This window comes from Hydractinia symbiolongicarpus, chromosome 5 (genome assembly GCF_029227915.1).
Source record: "Hydractinia symbiolongicarpus strain clone_291-10 chromosome 5, HSymV2.1, whole genome shotgun sequence".
Taxonomy (NCBI): Eukaryota; Metazoa; Cnidaria; class Hydrozoa; order Anthoathecata; family Hydractiniidae; genus Hydractinia; species Hydractinia symbiolongicarpus.
Genome location: NC_079879.1, coordinates 25484463 through 25495364, shown reverse-complemented (window position 1 = coordinate 25495364; position 10902 = coordinate 25484463). Strand labels below are relative to the sequence as shown.

General features: G+C 33.0%; 1 protein-coding gene across 2 annotated transcripts; it reads right to left on the bottom strand.

Annotated features, from left to right (window-relative positions):
• Nucleotides 1–3516: 3516 nt before the first annotated feature.
• LOC130645641 (uncharacterized) lies at nucleotides 3517–10815 on the bottom strand. 2 transcript variants are annotated; one of them, XM_057451692.1, is made up of 10 exons: nucleotides 10723–10815; nucleotides 7500–7582; nucleotides 6562–6978; nucleotides 6271–6369; nucleotides 5939–6048; nucleotides 5568–5598; nucleotides 5219–5316; nucleotides 4615–4700; nucleotides 4108–4159; nucleotides 3517–4017 (listed from the first exon to the last, which is right to left on the bottom strand). In XM_057451692.1, exons 2-10 carry the CDS (start codon nucleotides 7546–7548, stop codon nucleotides 3928–3930), a joined length of 1032 nt encoding a protein of 343 aa, XP_057307675.1. In that variant the 5' UTR covers nucleotides 7549–7582; nucleotides 10723–10815; the 3' UTR covers nucleotides 3517–3927. The 2 variants fall into 2 exon arrangements, with proteins under 2 accessions (XP_057307675.1, XP_057307674.1); XM_057451691.1 differs by having other exon boundaries at nucleotides 7500–7550; nucleotides 10723–10809.
• Nucleotides 10816–10902: the final 87 nt, after the last annotated feature.

Below are 10902 nucleotides of genomic sequence, written 5' to 3'. Positions count from 1 at the left end.
GATTGCTTCAGCGCAGCAATACAAATAGAACACTTAACATATTTATTCACCAGAATTTAAATCTCTTTGGAAGAATGTAAAATAAAAGGGTTTTTGTTAAAACCAAAACAAGTCAAAGCGCTTGATTTTCTTTTAATTGGTAAAGATGTTATCAGTGTTCTCCCTACTGGCTATGCCAAATCTTTAATATATCAGCTTTTACCGTATTTATACCCTGTAAAAAAGAAAAAGAATATAGTTATCGTCGTAAGCCTACTTAATTCCATAATCGAGGACCAAATTGCTATTCTGAAGGGTAGAGGAGCTTCTGGTGCAGTTTTACCTAATGCATATGAACAAAATAACAAAGAACTACAACCTCTTTTTTCAACATCTAAAATCTCAGCTAATACAGAAGACAGCTGTGGTCAAAAGTTTTCAGAATTCATCTGGTAATTTCAGTTATCTGTTTGGTATCTTTTTTATACATATTACAAATATATAGCTATCTATATAATAATACGCCAGTTCCGTGTGTCTGTGACAGGCAAAGTTGATATCGTCATTTTCCTTTGATGTTGCCGAAATTCTCTTTGAAGTCGCCGAAAAAATTATGTCCATTTTGCTAGCGTGTTTACTTTGTTTACATCACGTGATGAAAACGACTCAATTTGATTTGCTGAAATAAATTTAACGGCTAACTTTCGAAAAATGGTGTCCTCTCGCCACCAAAAAACCCCACAAAAGAACTATCTTGAAAAAAGTAAAATAAGTAGTTCAAAAAAGCATATTTAAAAAGAAATAAGTCCAAGTGAAGAAGTCGAAAAGTGAAGTTGGAAGTGAAAGTGGAGCTACGTGGAGCTAGATGTAAAGTAAATTTAGAAGTAGAAAATAAAAGGCCACCAAAAAAAGCACAGAAGAACGATCCCTTTACCTTGAAAAAGGAATAATGGTGGTTTAAAAAAGCATAGGTTTATATTTAAAAAAAAAAAAGAGTCCAAGTGAAGGAGTGAATAAGTAGGAAAGTGAAGTGAGAAGTGGAGCTAGATGTAAAGTAAAGTTAGAAGTAGGAAACAAAGGCTAGAGTTTAAAGTGGATTTGAAATCACAAATAGTAAGAACTTTGGTATTTATAGACGTTTGGTTTTTTTATGTCGGTGGAGCAAGCATTTCCCAGGAAAAGCCACAGTTTTATATTTTACCGCGTATGTAGCCATATTTGTTTACGTTTGTTGCATAATTCATGTGCCCTGGCGCGTAACTAATGTATTGTCCTAAAGTTCAAAATGCTACATAAAGCTGTTGGCTGACTAAAAAACGGAAAACTTTTGTTTGTTGAACTGTAGCTATAGTCTTATTAATTTTACATTAATATTGCTTCTCTTTATATGTGTTTTACTAAGCATAAATAGCTAGCTTTAGTTTTAGGTAAGTGTTCCCAGTTTAATTATATTTAACTGGGTGTCTTATCTACTGTTAGCTAGCTAATCTTAGCCTCAAAGTCCAGCTCCCCATCCCATGGCTAGCTCTAACCTATGACTTCTGTTGTTATTCCCTTTTTTAATTATCTATAGCTAACTACTATAGTTTCCAAATTTCTCTTCTATTATGAGGACGAATTATGATGTAACAAGCTAGATAGCTACCTTCAAAAACTTATTTTTAATTTTTGAAAAAATAATTATTTTTGTTGATTTAGATGTGTTTCTCAAAAACCAATCTGTTCTACATTTTGTGTAAACTTTTGTTTACGAACCGTATACAATGTTTCCAAAATAATGATCTTTTTTAATTCAAGTTTATTCTTTGCTTATTGATTTTTTGTCATTTAGGTTCAGAATTGTTGATAAAGGGTAGTACGGATCATCATACTAAAAAAGAAAAATTCTTTAACTGGCTGATTTTTACATTTGTGTAAATTTTTGTGGGAGAGAATGGTATGCAACTGAAATGACTGATTTTTGAAGATTTACATTTAATGTTTTCTAAACTATGGCTTTTTCATATTTTTGTATAAGCTTTTATGGGAAAGACAATATTTAAAATGTGTAAAGAACTTATTTTTGTTGATTTGTGCTAACTTTTACAGGCCAACTTTTTGACATTTTAGAATAAAATACTGAGGGTTTTCAACATAATCACTTATAAGATGTACATATTTGAGATGCGTTATTTCTGACATTGTTATTATCTGTGGTGTTGTGTTGTGTCATTACCTACTGCCACCATAAATATTTCCTGAAACTTAAAAAAAATATGGGAGATATATTTCAAACAAATTTATAACTGAAAGATAGGTTTTCCTTTGTTAAACTACCCAGAAGACCAATCATAATTATTTAAGAGGGCAGCATGTGACCAAACCGGCTTGTGCTTATTGGTTGATTCTGATTCGGGGTTTGCTGTGAGGTGTATTTTAATTTTATGGATTTGTCGTGACATTTGTTTAAGTTTAAGGTTTCGTTTGAAAGAAACTGAATTAAATATCCTCAAAAAAATTAGTTAACTAGGCTATTGTTAAGCTGGCATACACGAATCGAATAAGGGAAATACCCTTTTTTATCAGAAATACCCTTTTTTATCAGAAATAAAATTTTACGACCTAACAAACAAGAAAAATCATTCAGTTTGATCACACACTCGGATCGTTACAAGATATCGGAGAATTGAAAGCTAGTTGTCAGTTGTCACTATAAAATATCCTGGAAAGATTTGCGCTGTAACCAAATCTCCAACAAGCGGGACGAAATTTATGCGCAGCATCAAGCATAAAATAGGTTCGTCTGCTGTAAGATTCTACGTAATCACTCGAAGATAACATGATAAAAAAGGAAAAGGCCGAACTGATTAAAGGCAATTTTATAGACTCTGGTGTAATTTTGATGAGACAGTAATTTTAGTAACCTGATATATCAATTATAGATTACCATGGAAAAGGGAAATTCTCGGGTGCCTATTTTGCTTTCATATTCATCTCGTGGAGAATTAAGATATCTTAGAAAGCATATTTGCTTTCCTTGACTCCAATAAAAAATTTCTAAAGTGTTTGATCCTGAAGATTTGCAGGTAATGCGTTTATTAGATCGCAGCAGGCTGGATTTACCAATTTTTGAATCATTTTCTGACAGGCGCGAGAATTATGGCGTTGTGTACGATAAATAAACGTCTTGGGTCATTTTATCAAAGTGAACATAAAAATCCCGTTTTTCTGTACGTTGTGTTAACAATTAAATGCAACGTGTAGGGGTGGGCCTAAACTTGGAGGAAGAAGGTTCTCCAAAAATAGATTATCAAGTTTAGAAGGTTTTGAAGTAACATATAGAATCTACGTTTGAGCCTTTCATAACATTTCCATTAATAATTTTGTGGGTAACCGAATTAAAAAAAATGGATTTTCGGAAAACGAAAAGAAAAGCACTGTAAAGTTCTAAATAAAGCACCCGATGCAAGTAAATGAAGAGAAAACCTCGTTCCCAGCGCCTCTTTCAAAAAATCTTAGGAATAAAAGGTAATAGAAGCGAAAAAATAATACTGATGGGGTTTTACATTTTATATAAATTTACATAATTTACAAATTTATCCAAAAAAAATTGTGTAGTGAGTTACATCATGGAAAGATGTGACTCAATACACTATTTTTCCTTTCTATCTTTATTTATCCACCATAACAACGAAATATTACCACAAAAGAGGGTTCTAAAAAAAATCTTTAACCTATGTATGTATTCTAAAATCACTTTCGCCCAATTTATGTGTCCTTTTACCGAAAGATAACTTTTATTTCGCCGAAGAGTACAAAGCACAGCCGCAACATTCCAGCCTGTTTTTAAAATAAGTGCAGCGTCAGCTGAAATTTAGAAGTTCTTATATAAAAAAACTTGTATTCCCATGGAATTGAAGCTTCGAATTTTACGCAATCATCCTCGGCACTGCATATACTTTTACAGAATTATGTTAACGTCAGCAAAACGAGCGAGCGATGCAATTTAATGGCGTGTTTGCGATGAAACAAAATGAGCTCCGGGATAGAGTTGAACTTCTATAAAACAATAAAATGATTTTGTATGTATACCTGTAAATTTTTCCATACCCTATGACTACTTACTTCTAAAAACAAATATTTTTTTACCTGATTACAAAAATCAGCTAGGATAAAGTTTTCATCTGTGTCTTTTGATATGCTAAAGATAAATTCGAATGTTACAACCACTAAAAAAAATCTATCAACTGAAGAAAGTATTAGTATATAAATTTATAAAACACTCCCCCTCAAGAATTTGCGGAACCGAATTCAAAAATACTATTTGTGTTTTGATCATTACTTTTGACTAATAGCAACCTCGTCTCCAGAGATAATTAATCTTTTAAGTGAGACTGGCGCCTCAAGTAAGCTCTAGGGCCTTGACATCAGGTAACAATCACTGAGAACGAGGATGCCAAAATAAGAAAAGTATTCCATTAAAATTATTTTATTCTTTCAAATAACGTTCTTAAAAGTAAGTACAAAAAAAAATTGGTAATTTAATTTGACGTACAGCAATTAAAAAAAATTAGCTACAAAAAGTTGGCAAAATTTTATAAAATCACCAATTTTCTTTTTAGCCAATATTTTTGCTCTGAAACAAAACATACTTACGTAAGTTGTACGATCTGTCCTCTGTGATAAACAAGCAGTAGAAATTTGAAAGTCGTCTTATGCACCACAACAAGAAATGCCCCTTCCTAGATTTAAAACAAGTAAATAAATTCTACTGTGATTTTGACATTTTCAATTCACTTCCTTAAAAAAGATGTAATTTTAAAATGTTAGACTTTACTACGCCTACGCTAGATGACGTTAATTCTTTTAACTTGGCGTAAAAATGACTCTTAGCGGAAGATTGTAAACATCAAACTAGAGGAATTATCATTTTTAAAATTAAATAATGTACACAACAATTTTAAAGAACCTTTTAAAAGATCTAAAAAAACATCAAGAAAATGGTAAGCTTGGTTTTTATTAGCATTAAAATTGTTGAGCAACTGTTGAATCAGTGCGACTTTAATAGAAACACATTGCCAAAGACGTGTTTTACAACACTTTCTGCATTCTAATGGCGACCTTTAGGCAGAGAAAATCTATTTAGTGTTTTCATCGCTCAATGTAAAGCAAAAAATTGCGCGACAAATATTATTACCGGCAAAAGCTTTCGCTAAACTTCTCACAACAATTGGTACTTCAGTAGTGCAAACATATTTACCTCACCCAGCTGACACAACATGTCTTCTGCTTCTTCAGTGGTCGCGTTACCTTTGAACCAAGGATAGTTCCAAAGAACTTCAAATTGAGGTAAAATTCCTAAAAGAGGGTTATAAATACTATCATTGCTAAGTTTTTAAGATATACAAGTACAAACTTTAATTTTCGAGGGACTGTCAATTTTACATGCTATCGTTTTCCTGCAAGTCTTTAATATCTTCTCCTTATGGTTTTTAGTGAAACTATAGTTAAGATTTTCTCGTGGAGGGAAAAGAATTAAAGCTATAGTTTGTTATATCTTTGAAGAGTAAATAATATACATGACAATAGAGTAAGTTTTAATAACATACCTTGCATCTGCTCTTTATTTTCATATTCGTTCTGTAAAAAAAAAAAATTAATTTATGGTATTTTTATTAGCATATTTTTCTTATTCGCAATAGGGCAAGAATAAGCACCAGTTCGTGTCATAGCTTAAACTCCCTAATGGATATGTAGTTTGTTAGCGCAGTTCTAAGAACTGCATACCTATTACGGTAGAGGCCCGTACAATTCCCATGAATAGAAAGCATGACTTGATATTCAAGCAGAACTGCATACAGAGCATTATTGTTATTTGCTATACCTTTCTTATTTAGGCTTTTTCGACAGTTTTTATTAGTAACTCTTTATATGGTCAAGATGTTTGTCATTTAAGCAGAAAGCATTGATTTTAATTTACCTGATTAACCGCCTGTGGCTTAGGAGATGTGTGAGAGGTACTAATGTCAAAAACGTAAGCATTTGGAATACATTGTGTCCTCGATGAATGTATTTTGTTTCCTGTACGCACTAAAAATATAAAAATAGTTTTATCAGTACGAAAAAATTTTATAGTATCATATACAACTCAATATCTTATCGATATAATTCTAAAAATAATTTTACTACTAAAAGCAAGTTACCTTATAAAACAACCCCTTTACATTCGAACTTCAAGTTTGATATTAATGATTGATGATTGGCATTAGGATAGAAAATTTAAGTTAGTAATTCAAGTACTGTTCAACTTACATTTCCCCATCAGTTCTGATAAAAGTGGATTTTTTTGGTTTGGTTCTTCCTTAGAATGTAGAGAAATTACATCATCATATGTTTCATCATTTGTTTCATCTGAAAATTAATATATTTTTTCAGAATACTTGTCTACATAGTTTCTATACAACATTTTTGTTTTTTGTTAAATTTTGTATCGAATGTACAGGAATCAAATCATTATATATCCTAGCAGAAAATTCTCTCACACAACACTACATCCTAGGTTGCATTTTAAGACGCAAATATGGTAAATATATAGTAAGCTACCTGTTGATGCAGATAACAAATCCTGCTGATTTTGATAAATAAATGAGGTGATGTCATCATATTCGTCTTCATCACTCGATATATTTGTATACAGGGATTCTTCTCGTCTAGCTGAAGATGAAATTGGTTCATCAACAGTGTCGTTGTTGCTTGCAATCGTTCGGTAATTTATTTCCTTTTTAGGAATACAATTTAATTCTTTCGAAGAAAGTTTCTTCTTTTTATTTCTATCTTCAAGAATTTGGTGATAACTGCTAGCCCTACCAGGTTGAACTGGTGTTTGGCGTGGATTTGGGATAGGTAATGGCAACTGCGGTCTGTTTAGTAATGGCAGTGGTTTTTTGGCTACTGCTGCTGGTGGGAGCATGGGCTGTTTTGGTTTTGATTTTCTGTCACCAGGCCGGTTCCGTATGCGACCTAAATTGGAAGTAACAGATAGTACATCAGAAGGGATACACGAGAATATTTAATGTAAGTCAAAGTAGTAATAACTATTCGTAGATTTAACAGAATTTAAATAGATCTTGGAGTTCCTCCAAGAATAGATTGAAGCTAGGAGGATAGATAGTCAATAAAAGAAATATAAAAGTTAATTAAAATAAAATAAGCAATTCGAATTATTCAGGTTTAAATGAAGTGAAAAACAATATTTCAAAAAGTCAAACGAGTCAGCATGCTTTAAAAGATACATCTCAAATCATACATCGAGATGCACAAAACCATGCACAATCATGTATAATCATACACAGTGGTACACAATCATACAAAGTCGTACATAATCATACACAGTCGTACATAATCATACACAATCATGCATAATCATATACAATCATACACAATCATGCATAATCATAGACAATCATGCATAATCATGCATAATCATACACAGTGGTACATAACCATACACAAGTTTTACGTAATACAAAATCTCCACTTACTCTTATCACTTCCTGTGGAGTTCTCGTAGATTCCCTGATTTGGCTTCATTTCTGAAAAAGTAATAGAATTTTGTGTGCGATACCTAAAATGTATATACAAAAGTTCAGCTTCTGCAAATTCAGTGCTTCATTTATAAACTATAGTTATTTAAATGGATGTAGAAGTAACGCTGATAGCGGCTGAAAGCAACTATTTAATTATAAGATCTATCTAGGGTTTCCTTGCTAAGATGTATATAATATGCTTATTGAACAAGCTTAGCGAATACAATAAGAACATAGCTAACTGCTATACAGATAGAAAATTAAAGCTGTTTGAGTGGGAGTTTAAAAAGTTGAGAAAGTTTCGTGTCTTTATTAGATCTTGTTATACGCTGTGTATAGCTATATGTTTGTGTATAGAAGATGCCTATATTCATTTGTTTCGTTTCCGACATTTTTTTTTAAAAGTATAACAAAGGTTGTATTAGTATAGACAGATGTATAAAATATTTAGCCAGTCAAGTGCTGAGAACTGCGGAGTCTAAGTTAAGTTATCCAAACATGATGTAACTGGCGGGTTGGGCTCTTAAAATGGCTGTAAACTTGAAAAAAAATCTTTAAGTGTCTTTCAATCTTAAAGTTGTTAGCTCAAATTGTAGCTGCCCGAAAAAATTTAAATCAGCCTGTCCGAAATTTTATACAGACAAACTTAATAATGGCACAACTAAAACATCTTACAAAACTGAAATAAACCCACAAAACATTGAAAAAGTGCAGACAGAACCTTATTAGTGTTATCAAAACCAGGGACCCCGTACAGGGGTAAACTCGCTTTTTTTTCCCGCAATTTAATTTGACTTTGTAATAGTTACAACCAGGTGATCCAACTGTAATCCCTGTACGTACTAAAGCTATGCGTACTAGAAAATTGCTCACTGCAAATTAGGATCTTGTCCAGTGTGCACTAAAATGTCGAAGGTGCATTAAAATCACTTAATGCACACAAGTTTGTCGTATACTAAATTGCGTTACTGTAAGGTTAATTTTAAAAATGCTTAACTTACCAATGTTTTTTGGCGGTTATGTCAGATATCAATCGACAATATTTCATTTTATAGTAGCATGGTTTAACAACTTGTGCTATACTGTTTTTACAAAAAAAATACAAAAAAAAAACTGCTATCAATGTCCGTCTTGTCTGAGAATAAAAATGAAAAAAGCAGTAAAAACAGTAAAAACGATAAAAACAAACAAAAAATTGATCAACTAGAAATGCAACAGTATGCAGACAAGGTGTGAAGTGACTTCATGTGGGAGCTAAATAAGACATGGCACAGTTCAAAACATTAATCCCACTTAGCTAAACTTGAAGCAGACTGGACGGCACAGTGACTAAGATAGCCGCTGAGAGTGCACATCGCCCAATAGCTGGTATCGTCTATTAAGAGAAGTACCCTCTGAGCGCCTTCATAAGAAGAGACATTTTATCGATTTTTCGAATTTCAAGTGGCAGTGAATTATACAGTTTACACCCTGCAAAATAGAAACTCTGCCGGGCGATTTCTAGTTTGACCCGAGGTAACCTGATAATGCAGCCGTTATTTCGTGTGTTATTGTCATGTTGTTGGCTGACAAAATAATTGTCAAAATGTTCAGATGTTAGTTCATTTAGTAGACACTTTTTAACGAGTACACAAATATTACGGTTGACGAGTCCTGTGATGGATGGAATATTATCACTCTGGACAATCGATCTAGCACGGTTCTCAACCGATTTTAATTTGTTGAGCTGTGTATTTGTGATAGGTATTCTCAATGCACTATTATAAGTAATTAAAGGTACAATCATTATCGAGAAAATATTGTGTGCGGCTTCAGCGGTAAGGTACGGTCGTAATCCTTGTAGTAGGCGTAAACGGCTGCTGGCGCTTTTATATGATCGGTCGAAGTTGTCATTAAGCATTAACTTGCTGTCGATTACTGTTCCCAGATACTTATATTCATATTATTCATATTCTCATATCGTGTATTTTTATATTGTGTACAGAATTATGTCTTCTTTGCTTCTGTATTATATTGGCTATACTTTGCAGTGCGCGCAATTATGTTTGCTCCTGCTCAATAAAATCTTTGGAACACTAATTTATTATCATCAAGTGCCTCCTGATACTGCTTTCTAGCGCTCTGTAAAGTTACCAATGTGACCACGGCGCATTAAAATTTTGATTTAGCTGAAAGATGGCAAAGCAAACGCCTATAGGATTTTTAAGCGAAAAAAAATGGATCCAAACTAACTTAAAAAATCTGCTAAGCTTAGCATATCCTTCGAGGCTTCCTAATTTTCAAAATATTAAATGTCTAGTTTTTAATAAAAAGGACTTGTTATTTTTGAAAACATCGGCCAAAATCCAAACGTGGGAAGACAGTGATTGTCCGTGTTGTTGGGAAATAATAATAAAAATAGTAGCTTCTTGTATAAATATACATAAAAACATGTATTTTCCATTCCTACGCAAAGAACAGATTTTGACAACAAGTCACGCTTAATCGCGCTACTGGGAAATTTTTTCATGATAACATATCTTGGCATATAACCCGAACTTAAAAGGAATTAGTTATACTTGTTCTGGCGCTTTGTAAATTATCCACATGCTAATGACTAGTCTCTGTAACAAAAACCTTTGTGTGTATGTCAGCCAAAACGGGGTGCTGCTAAGCCACGCACGAAATCTCCAAGCTGTTGTGACGGGGGAATTCCCGTCGATTAAGGCTAATGACAATTCTTTATATTAATAATCGCCGTATTCTGTCCTTGCGCGGGAAAATAGTCGTTCTATGGAAACACGAAATGCAATATACAAAAAGCCGGCGAACCCGTAGATTTTTCCACGGGCTACCGACTACTTTGATTTATATTCCGTTATGTAAGACGGCCACCTATCAGATCTTTACCACAGATCTTTTTAGATAACCCAAATAAGAAGGATAGGTCTTTAGAAGCACTATGAGTTTTTTAACACATTTGTGCAACTTCATCCCCAGGTTCTTCTACGCCTATAATATTCTGACGGAACGGCCCGTGCACAAACACTAAACACATAAACGGTAAAATTTTACTTCTGTTGAAGCATATATTACTCTGCACGAAGCACATTGAATGCGTAAATATAGATCAATTTCTGCTGCACGAAATTACCACACTGTAAAATTATGCTCCCTAACAAACACAATAAATACTAACCTCCGTAGCTATTTGTGATGATTGATTTTACATAAGCATAAGGCGGTTCATTCATTTCTTTTTTATTTACAATTCTAAAAAACATTACTAAAAATAATAAAAAAAATTCATTTACTACCAAGTAAAAAATCGAGACTAGACATTCTTGCCGAGAACTCATGTTTCGTGTAAGTATTAACT